Below are 20,108 nucleotides of genomic sequence, written 5' to 3' on the forward strand. Positions count from 1 at the left end.
TGCGAGGCACAGACATGGGAAGGCAATATGGGATAGGACAAAGAGGAGAAGAGAAGAAGAGTTTGGATTTGATATCCTGCTTTATCACTACCCGAAGGAGTCTCAAAGCGGCTACCATTCTCCTTGCCCTTCCTCCCCCACAACAAACACTCTGTGAGGTGAGTGGGGCTGAGAGACTTCAGAGAAGTGTGACTGGCCCAAGGTCACCCAGCTGCTGCATGTGGAGGAGCGGAGACGCGAACCCGGTTCACCAGATTACGAGTCTACCGCTCTTAACCACTACACCACACTGGCTCTCACCACCTTTGAGAGGAGGGTGCAGGGCCTGGGATGGAGGAGAGGAAACAGGAGTGAGGGAAAAAGGGGAGAAACACAAATAGTTTTGTGCGCTGCCACCATCCAGCTTCCTGTGGCGGCCCCTCCCTACAACTGCTGCCACAGGGATTTCTGAGGGAGCATCTTGCCCTGAGGAGAGAAGCAGAAACAACTTCAGGAGTCAGGCTCCCTGCTGCCTTATATAAAGTTTAAAAAGAAAAGATGCTCATTGTAAGGAACTTACGCAAAGTGTCTTGTGAGTTCTGCCTAAAAAGTGGTGTATAAATATCTTGAATGAATGAAAAATGGTGCCTTGTAGGAAGGGTTATTGTGTGCCTTGTGGTGGTGGTGGGGTTGTCAAGAGAAACTGAAGTTTTTAAATCTTGTCTCACTGCAATTTATCTTATGGTTAGGTATTTGGGATTTTTTAAAATATAAGTTCAGAATTTGAATCACTGAAATTCAAAAATTCTGAGTTCAAATAGCACATGTAAACGACACTATTTGAGTTTAGTCTTTGGATTGAATTAAATATTGGGGTGTTATAATTGTGCAGGCAGTAGGATGCGCACTGGTTTTTTTATTTGCGATGATGAATTTTCTTCAGGTTTTTCATCATATACAAAAATGGCTTCACAGATATAAATTAGCTTGCTTTTCACTATTATTGCTTTTACTGATAGATGAAAGTTCTCAAGGTTACTACCAGGGCAAGCCTATATTTGCCTAAGCTGTTGCAAATTAGACTGAAGTGATGCAAAGCTTCTGAGGAATGGTTCAGCTAGATAAGGATTATAGAATCCGTTACTTCTGGTTAAACAGTTACATTCAAGGTTTTAAATTTTAGTTTCATTTTCTTTTCTTTTCCTCCTTCCTTCCTTCCTTCCTTCCTTCCTTCCTTCCTTCCTTTCTTCCTTTCTTTCTTTCTTTCTTTCTCATGCTCTGGCCATTGCCGATTCACATAGATGTGAAGAAGTGGTTTTAGACCAGTGAGGGCTGTGGATTGAATCCAATGTAAGCCATAATTGGAGTAGACCCATTGGAATAATGGACACGACTTAGGTTTATTCATTTCAATGGGTGTACTATGAATAGAGTAAATACAACCCTGTATCATTTTCCCCACAAAGGTCCGCCTCAAGTAGCAATTTCTGTAGTTTATATTTCTCATTTTTCCAACCTTAAATTCAGTTTGCTGCTGCTGCTGCTGCTGCTAATAATAATAATAATAATAATAATAATAATAATATAAAATGTGTGTACTGCCCTATACCTGCAGGCCTCAGGTTGTTGTTATTTTTTAAAAAGATCCTCATGAAAATTCATCAGCATTTTAGTGCAAATTTCACTGAATAAATACATTTTTGCATGTGGTTTTGTCTAATGTACACATTCTTTGCTGATAATTTCCCCTAAAATAATGCCCTTTTGGATGTTATTTTCATGAATATATTTATTTTTATGCACACCATCTCTAATATATGCATTTTTTTAAAAACAACAACAACAACCCATTGTTTGGAAAATTGCACCTCAAAATTTGGAGAAGTGTGAATTTTGAAGGATGGCTGTGTTTTAGTTCTCATGTTATTTTGGAAAGTGCAGATTCAATAGATTCACCCTTGGATGCAAACTGGATCCAATTTCACCCCCCTTATTTTCACTGTCTCACTCCTTGGTTCATGGTCACCTTGAACATAAGAAACTGTTTGGACAAAGCAAAGCAAAGCAAAGCAAAGCAAAACAGCTTGATAGGTATCCTATGAGAATTCCCCATGTCATGTGATCTGCCTTCCCCTCTGTCATCCCTTGCCCTTCAGAGCCATGGAAAGCAAAGGACCTTGGGATGGGGAATCCAGTGGGATTATGGTTGTGCCAGCGGTAGAAGAAAAGTCAGAAGAGAGGAAGGATGAGCTTGAGGACAGAGGACAGTGGACCAACAAAGTGGAGTTTCTACTGTCTGTGGCTGGAGAGATCATTGGTCTGGGCAATGTATGGAGATTCCCTTATCTCTGCTACAAGAACGGAGGTGGTAAGTGCACAGCATCCATAATTTTTCTAGTGCCCTTTATTTCATTGTAGCCATTGGTCATCAGGAAACAATAAAAAAATAATCGTAGCAGCACATTTTAAGCTTGCAATACAGCAAGCCATATGCAATATGCAGACTAAACATAAAACTCACTATAAAATTTATGACGTGCAATGAAGAAACTAATTAAAAATATATCAGATTAAAAAAAAATCATTAGATAAGATGGTCCCCTTAGCAGCTGCTAATCATATTTTGTGCAGCAGATTTATTGCAAAGAGGACTATTTTATGAGCTAGATATTTGTCACAAAGTAGATAACAGATTTCCACAGCCTTGCACAAGATAGGTTTTTTTTGAAACTGTGCAATCATTTTTTTGTGTCAAAGAACTGTGAGCTCGGTTCACCCCCTCCCCAGTGGTGGCACCAGAATTTTTTTGGGGGGAGGAGGACACACATAAGGGGCATAGTATATCTCTAGGTGGATGAGCTGTTTCCCACATGATCACTTCCGGATTTGTGGTGTTCGGGAGCCAAAACGCTTGAGAACTGAAAAAATTAGTAGCATATGTTATTGACAGGAGTCCAGCAAAGGGGAGGGGCCAGTGGGAGAGGTAAGCACCTTGTTTGGGTGGGTGCTTGCCTCCCTTGCCCCCTGTTGAGAGAGGGGGAAAGTAGCTGGGGGTGTTTTAGAACAGAGAAGAGGTAGTCAGCATAAGGATTCCACTTCTTCACTGCTTCTCTGCTCTCGTTTGTCACTGCCCTCCATTTTGTAAAAACAAAAAATAGTGATGGAACTCTAGTGCAGTCATACCTTGGAAGTTGAACAGAATCCATTCCAGAAGTCCTTTTGACTTCCAAAATATTCAGAAACCAAAGAGCGGCTTCTGATTGGCTGCAGGAAGCCCTGTCGGATTCCCAAAAATGTTCACAAACTGGAACACTCACTTCCGGATTTGTGGTGTTCGGGAGCCAAAACGTTTGAGAACTAAGCTGTTCGAAAACCAAGGTACGACTCTAAATGTGCATTTGTGGAGGCAGCTATTTTGCAAGATCATTAATCCAGCCCTGTGAAAATATCACTTTCCCCTCTTTTTAACAAAGGTGTTAATAATGAATTTGCTTCAGCTTCTCTCTCTGCTCTCTTTCCCCACAGGTGCCTTCTTCATCCCATACCTCATATTCCTCTTTGCTTGTGGGATCCCAGTATTCTTGCTGGAGACAGCCCTTGGGCAGTATACCAGTCAGGGTGGGATCACTGCCTGGAGACGGATCTGCCCTATCTTTGAAGGCAAGTTGGTAATACAAGGGAAGTCCTGGTAGCTTTCCGCCAAACACGCACTGTACTTTTTGATCTAATTCCCTCTGAGCTCCCCTGCTACAGGGCATGGCTCAGAGCCAGCTGCCGTTGTACCTGTTCAGAACTGCAGTCTAAGTCAAAAGCGCGAGTCATTCTGAAGTGTAGATATTGGAGGCAGAGCTGGTTCTCAGTACAGAGTCAAAAGGTGGTGGCAAAGAAGCAGCCAAAAGCAAAACAAGTTTAAAACTGCAGAGCCCCTGCCAAGGCAGGTGTGAAAGGGCAGATATTCAGAGGAGGAAGAAGCGGTGGCGACAACAAGGAACCACAAGTCCGCAAGTCTTTCTGTGTTTAAGATAAAAACGTGAGCTCCCTGTCTGCAGCAGCAGTGAGGAGTTGAAGAGTGAGGTGATTTCCTGCAAGGCATTGTTTATGCTAGGAGTGGTAGGTTACGCTGCAGAGGTACTAACTGATCATGTACAACAGGGATGGGGAACCTCATGCAAAGGGCCAAATGTGGCCCTCCAGGTCTCTCTGCCTGGCCCTAGGAACTCTCCACAGGCCACACTCCTCATGGCCATTGCTTCACCCCCAAGTGGTTTTGCCTGCCTGGAATGTGTCCTTGAATTCTGGTAATGTTTATTGCTTGCCTGGATGGAGGATAGAGGTGTGTGTGTGAGAGAGAGAGAGAGAAAGAGAGAGAACTGTCTCTGAAAATTTACACATCACTTGGGAAGACAGGCGAACTAATACTGGCGTACTGGAAGAAGCAACAATCACCAGTGTTGAAGCAATGGTTCTTCAACATCAACTTCGTTGGACTGGTCATGTTGTGCGGTTGCCTGATTATCGTCTTCTAAAGCAACTACTCTATTCCAGACTTAAAAATGGAAAGCGTAATGCTGGTGGTCAACAAAAGAGGTTTAAAGACTGTCTCAAGGCAGTTTTTAAAAATGTAGTATAAACACCAACAATTGGGAAACACTGGCCTGCGAGCGCTCCAATTGGAGAACAGCCTTTACCAAAGGTGTAATGGGCTTTGAAGACACTCAAACTCAGGACGCAAGGGAGAAACGTGCTAAGAGGAAGGCACACTTGGCAAATCCACATCGTGATCAACTCCCGCCTGGGAACTAATGTCCCCACTGTGGAAGGATGTGTGGATCCAGAATTGGCCTCCACAGTCACTTACGGACTCAATGTCAAAACCATGTTTATGGAAATACAATCTTACTTGGCTACGAGCAGGGGCGTAGCGTGGGGGGTGCAGGGGGGGCCGGCCACACCAGGCACAACATCTGGGGGGGGCGTGCTCACCGCCTCCGGAGTCGCTGAAGAGCCTCGGGCGCAGGCTGTAGCAGAGCCCCATGTCTCGCGGAACCGACGAGCTGTGCGCGCGTCTGGGCTGAAGGCGTCCAGCAGGCAGCGGCTCTCAGCACTCACCGCGGTCCCTGCGTGTCAGGGCCGCAGAAGGCGCGCCAGGCAGCCCCTCCTCACAGCCCCGCTGCTGCTGCTGCTGCTGCAGCTGCTGGGCCATGTTGCATTTTCCTCGCCTCTCTGCCCTCCTCCTCCGGGCAAGCGGCGTCGTTTGGGCGGCAGCGCCAGCGGCAACTCGCCTCAGATCACCTGACACGGACCCGCCGCCGCCGCCGTGGCTACCTTACCGTAAATACCCCAGCCCAGGCAGCAGCAAGAAGGAGCTGGCAGCGGTGGCAGGTTAGGGGTTAGGGGGCGCAAATTACTTGCCTTGCCCTGGGTTAGGGGGCGCAAATTACTTGCCTTGCCCCGGGTGCTGACAACCCACGCTACGCCGCTGGCTACGAGTGATCGCCAAAGAGGAAGACTCTACAAATATGAAATTTGCATCCATTGCCCTGTCCACTGTGAAGCAATGGTTCTGCCCTCCACAGGCATGTGGATCTCACCTGCCTTCAGACCAGAGTTGGGGAACTAGTGACCTTCTGGACATTGCTGGACTCCAGTTCCCATCAGCCCCTGTGAGCACGGCCTGGGATGATGGCAGTCACATCTGGAGACCCACAGCTTCCCCACCTCTGCTTCTGGCCAGTCTCTGAACTATGTTTGGTCCTATCAGTAACTGAAAACCTATGTCTTTTTCAATCACAGCTTGACAGGAAATTGTGGCCCTTTTTGTCTGTTTTTAACCATCACCTTTATCTCTCTCTCTCTGCCACTCAGGAATTGGCTATGCTTCCCAAGTCATCGAATCGTTCCTGAATGTCTACTACATCATCATATTGGCTTGGGCCCTGTTCTACCTATTTAACTCCTTCACTGCTGTTCTACCCTGGGCCAGCTGCAGTAATACCTGGAACACAGGTATGACTCTGGCAAGCTGCCACCTCCTGCCTGGCTTTCTGAAGAAATGGAACTGTAGTTCTTCTTACTTTGCTATATAAGTTCAGGCGCAAGATACGTTGGCAGACGAAATTAAAAATGGAAATCCTTTTTCTCACCCCCTTGCTGGTGAAAATATAATAAGTAATTGGCAATTTAAAGTAGCAAAAAATATTGGCATTTGAATATTGTCACTTCTGATGTGACATTTGTGTCCATTTATTCTTTTGCGTAGACTGACTGCTTAGTCCTATGTAGGACATTATTGGCAGATGATAACATAAACTGGGTTGTATCCAATGCTACTCAGAATAGACTTATGGAAATTAATGTACATGGCTAACTTAGGCCCATTAATTTCAATGGGTCTGTTCTGAGTTAGGACCTAGATGGGCAGGTGAATGAACCCCAGATGTTGTGGTTGATACTACTGGAAGAATTCAAAGGCTATCCCAAATCTGTTGGCTGAGGTTTCTCCATCATTCTCTGCCTAAGGTTAGGGATGGCTCTGGACCAAGGCAACCTAGCGCTTGTGATACGTCTTTGTCTTGTCTTTCAGAAGATTTGATATGGTCTATTTTCTCTCTGAGCCCAATCACGATGATAGAGATGTGGGGTGTACCTTTATTTTATTTATTTTATTTTAAAAAGACCTCATGATGTCTTGGAATGAAAAACCCTTGTGTGAGGGTTGTGGCTGTTTTAATCTCATGAGTGCAACTCCCAGAGAGTGGTATTTGTTTTTGTTTTGCTTTTGGGGGCATAGGGGAAAAAAGAGAGAGGAAATACTCACTGCACATTCTTCTCTTTGCTTTCCTCCTTAGATATGTTGTAGTCAATTCTGTTCTGAGTAAAAAAAAAAGTCTAGTTCTTTTCCCTTAAAGCCTTTGTGTGTGTGCCTGGCTGGTTCCTGGCTTTGTGGACAGCCTTTCTGTGAGCTGAACATGACCTTCTGAACTCATGACTGAAAGGATAAGAATGTTGTACCACTGACCTCCTCACATGGCAATAAACACTGCAACCCCCCCCCCCGCCTGCCTCTCTCTTTCAAGTCGCTGAAGAGACCAGAGTCTCATGCAGTGGGGCTGTGAACTCCACCTTTGTACACTCAGCCTTTGCTTTATTTCATTTTATTCAGAATCCACAGGGCCCTGGAGAAGCAAGGCAGAGGTTCCACCTGGCCTCTGAATGCCTCTTGCCTTCTGTTACAGTCTTTTGCCTCTTTCTCTGCAGGCTGGAACAAGTGTATCCACATTAAAGGTACCCCTGCCCGTACGGGCCAGTCGTGTCCGACTCTAGGGTTGTGCGCCCATCTCACTTAAGAGGCCGGGGGCCAGCGCTGTCCGGAGACACTTCCGGGTCACGTGGCCAGCATGACGAAGATGCTCTGGTGAGCCAGCACCAGCGCAGCACACAGAAACGCCGTTTACCTTCCCGCTTTAAAGCGGTACCTATTTATCTACTTGCACTTAGGGGTGCTTTCGAACTGCTAGGTGGGCAGGAGCTGGGACCGAAAGACGGGAGCTCACCCCGCCGTGGGGATTCGAACCACCGACCATGCAATCGGCAAGTCCTAGGTAAAACCACAGTGCCACCCGCGTCCCCGTATCCATATTACAAACCACCATTTTCCTTTTACTCATACCAGGCATTTAATCTTTAATGACATCTTTATTTATTTATTTTTTTTAAATAATTTTTATTAAGGTTTTCCAAATTAAAACAAATTAAATCCAATTTATAAACTTTTTCCAATAACTAGGACTTCCCCTCCCCACCCCCTCATGTATTCCAAATCTTCCAAATAAACAATTAGGTTCAACAAATTCTTATCCCCAAATTTAATGACATCTTTAGGCTCTGATCCCTGTTCCCAGTCTGGAGGTGGCCTTCCCTTCACAATTTCCAAGTAAGGGCACCCATGCCACAAGTTAACAGTATATCTAGCGCACATCTGAATAGCATGACACCCCCCAAATAATAACAGGAACTGTGGTTTGTTAATGGTGCTGGGGAATGGCATCTCTGTGAAGGGGAAACCATAGTTCCCAGAATTCTTTGAGGGAGGGTAGTCATGTGCTTTAAACTTGATTTAAATGTGTGGTCTGGATCTGCCCATAGTTTGCTAATTTTAGACTCTTTATGGTCCTCCCGGGGGGTGGGGAGCAGGTGACGATTATCTCTTTATAAATGGCCATGGGTAAAACGTCACTTACTCTAGAATGGAGTAAGCCAGCCCTGCTGCATTTGGGGTCCTTCATGCTCACGGCACTGTGGTCTAAATTACTGAGCCTCTTGGGCTTGCCAATCAGAAGGTTGGAGGTTTGAATCCCCACGATGGAGTGAGCTCCCGTTGCTCTGTCCCAGCTCCTGCCAACCTAGCAGTTCTAAAGCACACCAGTGCAAGTAGATAAATAGGTACAGCTGTGGCAGGAAGGTAAATGGCATTTCCGTGCGCTCTGGTTTCTGTTAAGGTGTTCCATTGCACCAGAAGTGGTTTAGTCAAGCTAGCCCCATAACCCAGAAAGCTGCCTGTGGACAAACGCTGGCTCCCTTGGCCTGAAAGCGTGATGAGTGCCACAACCCCATAGTCGCCTTTGACAGGACTTAACCGGCCAGGGGTCCTTTACCTTTACCTTTTACTGTTGGAGGCAGTATGCCTCTGAATATCTGAATGGTTGCTGGGATTGGAGGGAGGGAGAGTGTGATGTGAACCTCAGGACCTTCTTTGCAGATTTTTTGTGGGTTTCTGGTTTGCCACTGAGAGAAGAAGGTGATGGACTCGGCTGGACTTTGGCTTGGCTCAGCAGGGCCATTATTATTATTATTATTATTATTATTATTATTATTATTATGCCACCCATTTGACTGGATTACCCCAGCCATTCTGGGTAGCTCCCAACAAAATATTAAAAACACGAAAAAACATCAAACATTAAAAACTTTCCTGTACATTGAAGTTCTTATCGGACCCTGGAGGCATCACCCAAAAAGAGGACCCATATTTGATTTTTAGATTTATATAAGTCTGAATATTTATATACATAGAGACAATTTTAAAATTATCACTATCACTTAAAAATACAACACACCCAATACTTTTTGGGGCATTTTTTTTTTTTTAAGAGAGGTGCTGTATTCCTATCTTGGTGTGTGTGCCAGCACACAATGGCTGCCAAGGGCAACAAAGAAAGAGGTGATGGTCCTCCTTGCTGATTTATACCACCACAAAACCCCCAAACACTGCATGAATTTCCCACAATATTGGGAAAGAAAGTGACCAAGTGTCTTAGGCGGCTGCTCAGTCTGCTCTCCAGGCACTAAGTGTTGATGGGCAATGTCAAAGTCCTGGCTGCTCTCTCTTCTTGTGGTTCTTCTGCATCTTTAGCATGGACAACTCTTCAGATAGAGAGAGGGCTCCTTCAAACAGAGAGCTGCCCTTTCTAAAGTAAGACACAGAGCCCACCCTATGAGTGTGTATGTATGTGTGTGCGTGTGTGTGTGTAGGGGGCAGTACTGACACCTGCTCCACAGCCTTGCCCTTGCCTTGATGGCACCACTGCAAGAAAGGTTCAGTCCTTCTTCTCCAAATGATCGAGAAGCGAGGATGTTTTCTTGTGAATGTCTTTCCTTCCAAAAATACGACGATGATGATTGCTTTATGTTTAACATTTGCTAATTTCTGCTCCTTCTCTTGCATTTCCTCTTGGGCTTTCATTACTCATTTAAAATACGTTGTTAGCTTCTATCGCCACCACTGCTAGATGCTCTGCGACTTACTTCCCTCTCTAGGAATTTCACCAATAAACTTCTCTCTCTCACAGCCCCTCCCCATGTGTAAGTGAGGGTGGACTTGGATGAATGCAAAGCGATGACAGAAGGCGAGTGTGTGGGGGAAAGGAGGAGGGGAAACGGGAGTTTGTATCTGTGTTGCTCAGTAATAACCTGCATACCACAAACATCTGGATTCTGTATAAATAAGGAGCTGCCATTTCCTTCTGAAACTCTGGGCAGGGGAGGGTTCCGGTCAAAGCCAGGCCAGAATGTTGTTGGAGCGCTGCAGACTCTCACCCAATCTCTTTCTCCTTTTCCACAGCTCTTTGTGTGGACTTTCTGAACAGCTCGAGTTTGGAGGACAATATCATGCCAGCTAACGCCACCTCTCCAGCCATTGAGTTCTGGGAGTATGTATTCAGATTTTTCTGATTCCTCCCCCCCCCCCCAATAATTTTAAGGCAGGAGACTTTTGAATGTGGCCTCTGTAATGTTCCAGCAAAAGGAAGTTACAAGGAGCATGCACAGAAGATCCAGGCAAAGGGGAACTCATGTGTTTATTGAGAGGGGCACTGAAAAAAAGCCAGGGACAAGGATGTGAACATTTGTACGCCTCAAGTTCTGTGCAAGATAGAAAGGCTAAATGTCCACTGTCCAAAGGAGGGGAAACCATGCAATGTGATGAGCGGGGAGGGGAAGTCTGTGAAAAGAGGGCAGTGGCCATTGCTCAAGATAATAAGATAAATTGAAACCAAGTACAAAGGTCAAATGGAAGAAGATGAAGGAAAGTCGTTTAGTATTGGCACTGTAAGTGATGGGTTCTAAAGGAAACCGACTACAGTGGTGCCCCGCAAGACAAATGCTTCGCAAGACGAAAAACCCGCTAGATGAAAGGGTTTTTCGATGCGCTTCGCAAGACGAATTTCCCTATGGGCTTGCTTTGCAAGACGAAAACGTCTTGCGAGTCTTGCGTTTTTTTCCGCTCCCCCCCTTTTTCTAAGCCTTTTAGCCGCTAAGCCGCTAAGCCTTTAATAGCCGCTAAGCCGCTAAGCCGCTAATAGTGCTAATCCGCTAAGCCGCTAATAGGGTTGCTTCGCAAGACGAAAAAACAGCTAGACGAAGAGACTCGCGGAACGGATTATTTTCGTCTTGCGAGGCACCACTGTATATGGGGGTCTAAGTCAAAATAATCAGGAAGGGGCTGGAGTTGGCTAATAGTGAAATGTCAGGCTTGGGACATCACCCTGTATCTTGTCTTTTAATCCACACTGGCAGGAGGAGAGTTTTGGGAATAACGGATGGGATACATAATCTGGGCACCGTGAGGTGGGAACTGGCTCTCTGTCTCCTGCTGGCCTGGATCATCTGCTACTTCTGCATCTGGAAAGGAGTCAAGTCCACTGGCAAAGTAGGAGCAACCATGTGCTTGTCATTTCCTAAAATATATTGATCTGATCTGTCAGGTTCCCTGTGTCAAAGAAGGAGCAGAAAGGAAGAGGGAGGAGACCCAAGGGTTCCTTCCTTCCTTCCTTCCTTCCTTCCTTCCTTCCTTCCTTCCTTCCTTCCTTCCTTCCTTCCTTCCTTCCTCTCTCTCCTTCTCTCTCTCTCTGATATTTTTTTATTAGTTTTCAATTACAATAATCCAATAATAGCCTCATTATACATAGCTGTCAACTTCCCCCTTTTCTTGCGAGAATCCTGTTCAGAATAAGGGAATTTACCTTAAAAAACGGGGAAAGTTGCCAGCTATGTCATTATAACAATGCCAAATTATAATGCAATTACTAAAACCAAAGGTTCAGATGCCAAATTATGTAATTTAGGCAGCCCCCCATGCTAGAATTGATGGTTTGATGATTTACTTTATTTCAGCGTTCCAAAATCTTATTAATTTTAATTACACTCCAGTCAAAATAGCAATCCCTTATACAACAACTGCAATATTAACAACTTCTATTCGTATAGACACATTAAATGATTTCTAAATCAACAGGTGAAGCATTCAAACTATATCCTTGTTCTTCCTGTGTGTGGCAATTATTCTGTCCACGATGTTTCTTTCTGTCCCGGTTGTTGTTGTTCTCCTTCATGCCTTGGGTGGAGCTAATATCCCATTGTTGTTTCAGAAGTTCTCCATTGCTCCGTCCCGTGCTTGATTGTTCTGTAACTTCAACAGCAGCTGCAAAAATCACACTGTCCCAATAAATAACTTGTTTTTGCCATTTTTTCCCTCTCAGCCTGGGAAGGAGAGTGATCTGCAAATAACTCAGTAATGACCCGATCAGCTCCTTGTGTGGCAAGCTCGCAGATTCCTTTCATCCCTCCGTTCAGCTGAAGATAAACCCGAGGGTCAATTTCAGGTAGCATCACCTACCATGTGTGGTGATGTTATGGCAAGGTGCATTCCAGCATCCTTGGCTCACAGCATGCTCATGTTGGAGGCAGGGAAATGCGCAGTGCGGTGTCACCCAAGGATGCTGGGTAATTTCACACATAATATTAGTTCACATGTTGAGCTAAGCCATGGTTTAGTGCAAATGTGTGGGCTCTGGAAGAGGAGATGGCAGGTGCTTTGCTTCTGCCTGGTGGTTCTGCTACAGAGCTGAGCTAAGCCATGGGTTGGTTGAGAGTTTTGTCTGAACCCAGGCTTGTGATTTAGCTCTCTCTAGACTAACCAAGGTTTGTCTGATGGATTATGTCTTGTAATCTGAAACCATGAGCTGTGATTAATGCAGTGTGGTGTCTGATGGATTATGTCTTGTAATCTGAAACCATGAGCTGTGATTAATGCAGTGCAGTGAAGTGAAGCAATGCAGCTGAATGACTGAGGAAAAGCGAAACAGCCACCTTCTTCAGATTCAGAAGCCTATGCACATTCACACTAAACCATGGCTTGGCTTAGCGTGATATGTGAACATAGTTACTTTGCTTGATTGGCAGTTCTGACTGCCAATGAGATGTCCCTAAATGTCACCTGCTTTTAACAGCAGCAACAATAGTTCTTAAAAAAAAAAGTTTTTGCTCAGCCCAGGATAAAATAATCTGTTTTTAGCACCTTTAAAACGCCCAATGAATTGTTTCATTGTTATAATATTCCCATAATATTACTGTAACCGTCATACCTTCCTTCAGGGTTATGTATGTTTAAGTACCTAGTACTAACCTTATTAAGGGACGCGGGTGGCGCTGTGGGTTAAACCACTGAGCCTAGGGCTTGCTGATCAGAAGGTCAGTGGTTCTGATCGATGGGGTGAGCTCCCATTGCTTGGTCCCTGCTCCTGCCCACCTAGCAGTTCAAAAGCACAAAGTGCAAGTAGATAAATAGGTACCACTCCGGCGGGAAGGTAAACGGCGTTTCCGCGCACTGCTCTGGTTCACCAGAAGTGGCTCAGTCACGCTGGCCACATGACCTGGAAGCTGTACGCTGGCTCCCTCGGCCAATAAAGCGAGATGAGCGCCGTAACCCCAGAGTCGGCCACGATTGGTCAGGGGTCCCTTTACCTTTACTAACCTTATTATTTCTATATTCCCCCTGCATGGGCTGATTGTGTCTTGGATCTTAGTATTCCAGTATGTTGTAAATAAGCTCCACTTTTCTACAATGTTGTTCTCAGATTACCTTCCTTCTCTAACCCCGATCACAGTCCTAAATTCAGGAGGTCTCTACATCTTCATTCTGCTTGCCTGCAGGTGGTCTACTTCACTGCCACATTTCCTTACCTGATGTTGATTGTTCTGCTGGTTCGAGGGGTCACTCTTCCTGGTGCAACCGAAGGGATTCTGTTCTATTTGAAGCCAGACATTTCAAGGCTAGCAGATCCCCAGGTGAGTTTATGCCTGATTCTGATCTGATGGGCTTGAATTTGGTGGCTAGAAACCACAAGATCTGATTTTTCTCCTCCATACCTACCTAAAGAACCAAAGCTCTAAGAACATGACACCAGATTAAACCAGTAGAATAAAATGTCCATGCAAACATAAAAGATTACATATTAAAGAGGATGGGGAAATCTGCCAATTTCTCTCATTTTTTCTGATCTTAAGTTCATATTTCTGCATCAGTTTGGATTTATTTTTATTTTTTTAAAAAAGAATCCTCATGGACAAAAATATCTAGGTCACACAGGGCAACCTTGCTCCCTCTAAAGCAGTTTTTAGCATTCCACCTTAAAGGCAACAGCCCTTTCTAAAGGGCAGCAGAAGTTTACTCTAGCACGAGGACTGCTGTTTGCCAGAATATTTTAAAATATGGATATGTTAGGCCATTGGCACTTAAGGCACAGCAAATGCGGCCGCTCCTATTAAATATTCAATACCTGACAGATGGCTTCACCGAGCCCTAAGTGAAAATGATTAAGAAAGAGAAAGATAATGTCTCTTCTAATTTACTGGGATCTGGCTTTAGTTTCTCATGGATAACGTCAGAATTTCCCCAGAGAGGCCAGAGTTTCTAGCCAAAGAAAAACCCCTGAAAAATCACATAGTTATCATCTCAACTGCAAGCAGTCAGGAATATTAGAAATATGGGAACTATTTCTGCATAGTTTGTGGTTCAACAATTATGAACAGGGTAGCTGGGTGCTTTATTATTTTTTTTTACAGTGGACAGTCCTCTATTTGATAGGCTGTTGGGTCCAAGACTAGTTTAAAGATAACATTCAGACTGAGCAGTTAACATTCAGACTGAGCAGGCATAGAGGCCGCCATCTTCTCACTGTAGTGAGATGTGTTGCATTGCTATTGAAATTATAGTAATTGGGTTGTGATCAACTAAGTCCTACTCAGAGTAGACCCACTGAAATAAATGCACCTAAATGAGTCAGGGCAATTGATTTCAATGGTTCTACTCTGAGTAGGACCAGCAAATATTATGCAAATATTATGAAATTCTTCTGCACTACTATTTTTTTTGGGGGGGGGTGGATTTCCTCTATTTTGGTGGTTCACATATGCAATGCTTCTTTGTGATTATACCTGCTGGTACAGAGTACCATCTACTTTTGTAGCCTTTTACTGTGCAGGTACCCATAGCACTTTGCACTGGCATCTCATTATTTTTTACCAAAAAAAATCACTGTACAGTGGTACCTCGGGTTACAGATGCTTCAGGTTACAGACGCTTCAGGTTACAGACTCTGCTAACCCAGAAATAATACCTCGGGTTAAGAACTTTGCCTCAGGATGAGAATAGAAATCGCGCGGCGGCGGCGGCGCAGCAGCAGGAGGCCCCATCAGCTAAAGTGGTACCTCAGGTTAAGAACAGTTTCAGGTTAAGAACGGACCTCCAGAACAAATTAAGTTCTTAACCCGAGGTACCACTGTACAGTACAAGTGGCTACTCTGAATATGAAACTATTGACGGGCTATCCTTTCTGCTACAGGTTTATGCCCCATTGCCATTTATTTTTTTTAAAGAGGGTGTTTTGTGTCCATTGTTTCTAAAGACATTTCTACCATGCTTTTTGATCACACGGGCTACCCATACATTGCTTACATGTTGGGTGGTATGGTGTGAGAATTGTCTGTAGCTCTGTTGGCGCCATGATCACATGACCACATGGCCACATGATCCCAAGCAGATAATCAGTCGCATTGCCAACGTTGGGCAGGCAGGTCCACCCGACCCCACATGCCACTGCTGTTAACGTATATCTTTAGCAATAGAAAATAAACAATAATAAAACCAAGGCAAGCTGAAAATACATCCCAGAAAGCAGATTAAACGAATAGTTTCAGCAGCCAAGAAATGAACGGAGAGCACAAGCAACCAAATAATGCTCGAAGCCAAGCAGTCAACAAATCAGTAAATGGGCACAACTAAAACATAAATATATCAGACATGCTTCATAAATATGGTAGTATTAGCAATTGTAGCAATTATTAGCCGGCAACGCAAAACATTTCGTAGAAACAGACTGCAGCTGGCATCATTTAGGGCTCTGCCCTCCTAGGCCAAGTGGAAATGAATGAGACAGAATATGGGGGACCAACCCTTTCAAGACTCAAGGGTTTGCATTTTAGTACCAACCTATATAACTCATGGGACGTGGGTGGCGCTGTGGATTAAACCACAGAGCCTAGGACTTGCCGATCAGAAGGTCGGCAGTTCGAATCCCTGCGACGGGGTGAGTTCCCGTTGCTCAGTCCCTGCTCCTGCCAACCTAGCAGTTCGAAAGCATGTCAAAGTGCAAGTAGATAAATAGGTACCGCTCCAGCAGGAAGGTAAACAGCGTTTCCGTGCACTGCTCTGGTTTGCCAGAAGCGGCTTAGTCATGCTGGTCACATGACCCGGAAGCTGTACACCGGCTCCCTTGGCCAATAAAGCGAGATGAGCGCCGCAACCCCAGAGTCGGTCACGACTGGACGTAATGGTCAGGGGTTCCTTTACCTTTACCTTTACCTTTACCTTTACCTTTACCTTTACCTTTACCTTTATATAACTCACATTTCTCGAACGGCTTAGTTGTTGAACAAATCGGCTCCCAAATGTCGCAAACCTGGAAGTAAGTGTTCTGGTTTATGAACGATTTTCGGAAGCTGAAAGTCCGACGCAGCTTCCGCTTGAGTACAGGAAGCTCCTGCAGCCAGTTGGAAGCTGTGCCTTGGTTTTTGTACAGTTTCGGGAGTCGAATGGACTCCCGGAACGGATTAAGTCCGAGAACCAAGATACCACTGTACATGAAAAAGAGTGAATTTTTCACTTCCCTGAAGTTTGCAATACTGTTCTCAACCCCAAAGTGTGCCCTAGAGTACATATATTAATGAAAATAAAGCACACATACTGTACACACTACATTGCATTAGAGGAGGAAGTTTCCAGAAATGCATATATTGTGCAAAATTGTATACAAAAAAAATCACATATTAGGAGGAGAATTCTGCACACAAATGCACATGAATTTTCTTGTGAATGTTTCATAGGAAAATGTGCAAATGCAGAAATGGAGTAAACGAAGCATAAAGTAGGGAAGAGAACAAAGTGAGAGAAACTGAAGTTGAGAGATTCCTCTGTCCCTATGCTCAGCTAAATGTATAGCATGATGGAAACGACAGGTGCTGCATCTTCATCTTTAGTCATCTCATTTATATACCGCTTTATATGTTGTTGTTGTTTTTTTTTAAAAAAACCCTAAACCATCAAATAAAACATCCCAGAATAAAACATCACCAAAGAAAGTTGGATATAAAGTGTGCATTCAAAGCAGTGTAATAAGCAAGAAACTGAAATATTATCTTAAAGATTTCAAAATAAAACATTACAAAGGTCAAGAATGCACATTTAACACAAGAAAGTTAATAGGGCTTCTCCCACTCTGTTCCCAAAGCAGCAATTGTCACATGGGCATAAAAGACATGACCTAAGCACGGCAGTTGACACAGATGCAGGATTTGTGCCTGGCATCTCAAATGATGCCCTGTCTGCCAGACTGTGATTGTTTGCTTTCTGAATCTAGAAATGATTGCCCTTTGCTTTGCTCTAGGTATGGATGGACGCAGGCACTCAGATCTTCTTCTCTTATGCCATCTGCCAGGGGTGCCTCATAGCTTTGGGCAGCTACAACAAGTACAACAACAATTGCTACAGGTAAGGAGATGTTCCCCAAAAAATCTCAGCTACTTTGACAAAAAGTAAACAAACAAAAAAACTCAAAAACTTTGTCCAGATTTTCACTTTGGGGAATATTGCAACCCTGCTCAGCTGTGCTTCACTGTGATCAGACTCCCTTGGGATTCTGCAGCAAGAGGTTCCAAATTCCATGACTGGAGTAGAATTTTTCACTTCATCAAGGTTTTGGACATGGATTTTCCTCTACTCATGATGCTTCCTTTTGAGTTGTCCAAATTATTTCATCGCACCCCACCTCCAATATGCTCATCATGATTCAACCAATCTCATTCGCAGTGAGACTTGTGAGCCACTTGGAGAATACCCTCCCCATAAAAGTCCACATATAATTTTGGTGCCAATTAAAGGCTTGTCTCTTTGCCTCTGCATTTGCAGTGGTTATCATTTAGTTGAAAGTAGGTTAGCCTGTTCTGTTATTTTAGCTGCTCTTATTGTTTATTGATGATTTATTATTGTGCCTTATGTGATTTTATACCTTCTCCGTTTTGTACTAAGCTCTGGGATCCACTGAGGTGAAGGGCAGACTACAAAGGCTCTTCATAAGTAATGTAAATAAAGTAATTACCTGGATTAATTTTGTGAGGACATTCAGCTAACAATGATTTAATGGTTGCTTTTGGGGTGTGGGTTTTTTTGGACTGATGGCCTCTGTGTGTGTGTGTGTTTGTTTGTGTGTGTGTGTGTGTGTGTGTGTGAGAGAGAGAGAGAGAGAGAGAGAGAGAGAGAGAACACACACACACCATATATGAAGTCATAACACTGTTGACTATGACGAGACTAGGAACCATACTCCAACCTCCTCAGCAAAGGTCTCTTGGAGACCTATCAGGAGATGTGAGGGCTGGGCTTGAATGTAAGATCTTCTGCCTTGCAAACTGTTTGCTCTGCTAATAAGTACTGGTAGGTCCAGTGCTCAAATTCTGTGATAAAAGGTGGAGGGGGGATTTAATTTAATTTAATGCACAAGCCTTTAATGCACAAGCTCCAGCCTGGTGGTGCAAAGGACAGGCACATCCTCCAGTTGTAACCCACTCACCTTCGTTTTGCCCCGACAGGGATTGCTTTATGCTCTGCTTCCTGAATAGTGCCACCAGTTTTGTGGCTGGCTTTGCCATCTTCTCCGTGTTGGGCTTCATGGCACATGAACAGGGTGTGCCCGTCTCATATGTGGCTGAATCAGGTGAGCATGCAGGGACTGCAACAAAGAGACTGGTGAAATATAAAGCATGGCTTGGGGTCTTAAGAATGGAACTATGAACAGGAAGCTGCCATATACTGAGCCCATAGGTCCATCTAGCTCAGTATTGTCCACAATGACCAGCAGTGGCTCTCCAGGACTTCAGGCAGGGGGCATTCCCAACCCTACCTTGAAATGCTGGGGTTTGAACCCAGGACCTTTTGCATGCAAAGCAGATGTTCTACCACTGAGCTATGGCCCTTCCCAAGCCTGAAGAGATGCATAAAAGTTATCAGGACTATGGGTGGAAAACATTTTTTATTGCCTCTAAAACTGTTGATGTTCTGAGTTTGTTCTTTGGCCAGAACCAGCTGACATTACATATCAGGACATAGTGGAATAATGCATATCTTCATGCCACTTCTCAGAGCCAAGATTGCATTCATGCCCTACAAAAATTCCTAGAACATGTGATCCATTCTGTATTATTGTGCAATACCTGGCTTTTCATATAGTAGCTCATTTATGGATCATTATGAGAGCTAGTTAAATCCACTGACTGAGACCATCGAGACAATGGGAAGACCCCACTCCACCAGGAAGCTCTAAACCTAACCTACTTGGTGGGGTTGTTATGAAGGTAAAATAGATGTGGGGAGGAATAACAGACCCCCACCCTGATGGGATGGACTGAGCATGTTTAGAGGGTGTGGAATCCAGACTGACTGTTGGGAATGAGAGGGCCAGAATTGAGTGGATGGGATCCCAGAACCTGGAAGCTTTTGTTGTAGGTTCCAGGATCCCACTATGACACTAAAGGAGGTTAAAAAAAATTGCTAGAAAGGCCAGCATAAAATATTAGATTGAGCATCTGGTTAGAAAGATAAACGGCACTGCGTTGTATCCAATAAATTATATCCCGAGTAGACCCATTGAGTTCAATGGACTTGACTAACTTGAGTCCATTGGTGTGAACAGATCTACTATGAGTATGACTTGGTTTGATGCAACTGTTTGGGTGGAATTCTGTGTAGCACGAAGGAGATTGTTCTATCAGTACAACCATTATATGCTTGTCTGATGGAAGAATCTCTCCTTTCCTCCCACCTGTTCACTGTTCTGGGATTTTGCCAAATCCTCCAGAGCAGATTTGGCGGATGCACAGGGTGAATGACGGGAGGGAGTGGAAAGTCCTGTTCTGCTAGTGGAAGTCCTTGCACCAACTTCTGACAGCTGAATGGGGTAGTTGAATCTGGCCCTTTCCCTCCACCTTGTTGTACATGGAAAGACACCTCATGATAGATGTAGATGTGTCTAGATCAACCCAGTTTATCTATTGGGTTAGTGAAACATCAGTTCACCTGTTTCTGCTCAATTGGTAGGTCCTGGCTTAGCATTTATTGCCTACCCAAAAGCTGTCACCATGATGCCTGTGTCTCAGATCTGGGCCTGCTTGTTCTTCCTTATGCTGATCTTCTTGGGACTGGACAGTCAAGTATGGAAAAATATTTATCATTTTCCTGAGTT

General features: G+C 44.4%; 1 protein-coding gene and 1 long non-coding RNA gene across 3 annotated transcripts in view; one reads left to right on the plus strand and one right to left on the minus strand.

The window, feature by feature from the left end:
- The window catches only part of LOC309351334 (sodium- and chloride-dependent betaine transporter-like), a 91,645-nt gene that overhangs the window by 6,167 nt on the left and 65,370 nt on the right, over positions 1–20,108 (plus strand). For both annotated transcript variants that reach the window (XR_014160798.1, XM_081878922.1), the window contains exons 2-10: positions 2,136–2,347; positions 3,505–3,639; positions 5,845–5,985; positions 10,100–10,187; positions 11,053–11,185; positions 13,468–13,602; positions 17,259–17,362; positions 18,460–18,584; positions 19,964–20,076. Coding sequence is in view for 1 of the 2 variants with exons in the window: in XM_081878922.1 (XP_081735048.1) it covers positions 2,140–2,347; positions 3,505–3,639; positions 5,845–5,985; positions 10,100–10,187; positions 11,053–11,185; positions 13,468–13,602; positions 17,259–17,362; positions 18,460–18,584; positions 19,964–20,076 (1,182 nt within the window). In the remaining variant the exon portion in view is untranslated. The remainder of the gene's footprint in view (positions 1–2,135; positions 2,348–3,504; positions 3,640–5,844; positions 5,986–10,099; positions 10,188–11,052; positions 11,186–13,467; positions 13,603–17,258; positions 17,363–18,459; positions 18,585–19,963; positions 20,077–20,108) is intronic.
- LOC309351401 lies at positions 12,790–13,460 on the minus strand. The gene is made up of 2 exons (XR_014160828.1): positions 13,289–13,460; positions 12,790–12,940 (listed from the first exon to the last, which is right to left on the minus strand). It is a non-coding gene; the product is annotated as an uncharacterized lncRNA (long non-coding RNA).

This window comes from Podarcis erhardii (assembly GCF_964252035.2).
Source record: "Podarcis erhardii genome assembly, chromosome: 10".
NCBI lineage: Eukaryota > Metazoa > Chordata > Lepidosauria > Squamata > Lacertidae > Podarcis > Podarcis erhardii.